Source organism: Trypanosoma grayi (assembly GCF_000691245.1).
Source record: "Trypanosoma grayi strain ANR4 Tgr_1893_V1, whole genome shotgun sequence".
Lineage (NCBI taxonomy): Eukaryota > Euglenozoa > Kinetoplastea > Trypanosomatida > Trypanosomatidae > Trypanosoma > Trypanosoma grayi.
In genome coordinates this window covers 1,290-1,751 of record NW_008827511.1, presented here as the reverse complement: position 1 = coordinate 1,751, position 462 = coordinate 1,290, and the positions used below count along the sequence as shown (strand labels likewise).

The 462-nt window shown below is 50.2% G+C and overlaps 1 protein-coding gene across 1 annotated transcript in view; it reads left to right on the top strand.

Annotated features, from left to right (window-relative positions):
- Positions 1 to 380: 380 nt before the first annotated feature.
- DQ04_18931000 (hypothetical protein) overlaps positions 381 to 462 on the top strand; it is a gene marked incomplete at both ends in the record, with an annotated part of 1,371 nt that continues 1,289 nt past the window's right edge. The window contains one exon of the mRNA XM_009317768.1: positions 381 to 462. This exon is cut by the window's right edge and continues 1,289 nt beyond it. Within this exon, the coding sequence (XP_009316043.1) occupies positions 381 to 462 (82 nt within the window).

The window sequence follows — 462 nt, the reverse complement described above, 5'->3', positions numbered from 1 at the left end:
TTTTTTTTTTTTTGCGAACCCGTTTTGCTTTCTACGGCACCCTCAATCCTCAAGGAGAAAAAACTTGGCTATTTCAGTGCTCATTGACGCCCGGTTGTTAGATCTGAGTGCAATGGAAGGCACTTGCCACTCTTTTGTGTGCGGGGAGCAAGCGGGCCAGAGGTGGGATTGATGCACTACCGCGCACCTCGTTGTTTCTTCAGTGCATGGACTGCACCCCCTTTTTTTCTCTCTGTAACCCGGGAACAAAAAAAAAGAATAAGCAGTTGGGCCACCCCCAAAGAGAAGAAAAACAGTCTGAGCGAGGAGGAGATAAGAATCCAACAGCAACTTGTGGAGTTCCCCCCCCCCCTAGCGGTGTGTGGCAAGTTGTTAGTTTAATGTCATCATCTTTTCTGGTTCCCTTCACGTTGCAGGTGCGGCGGTCAGAGCTGTGCGAATCACTGCACGAGGAGCTCGGCT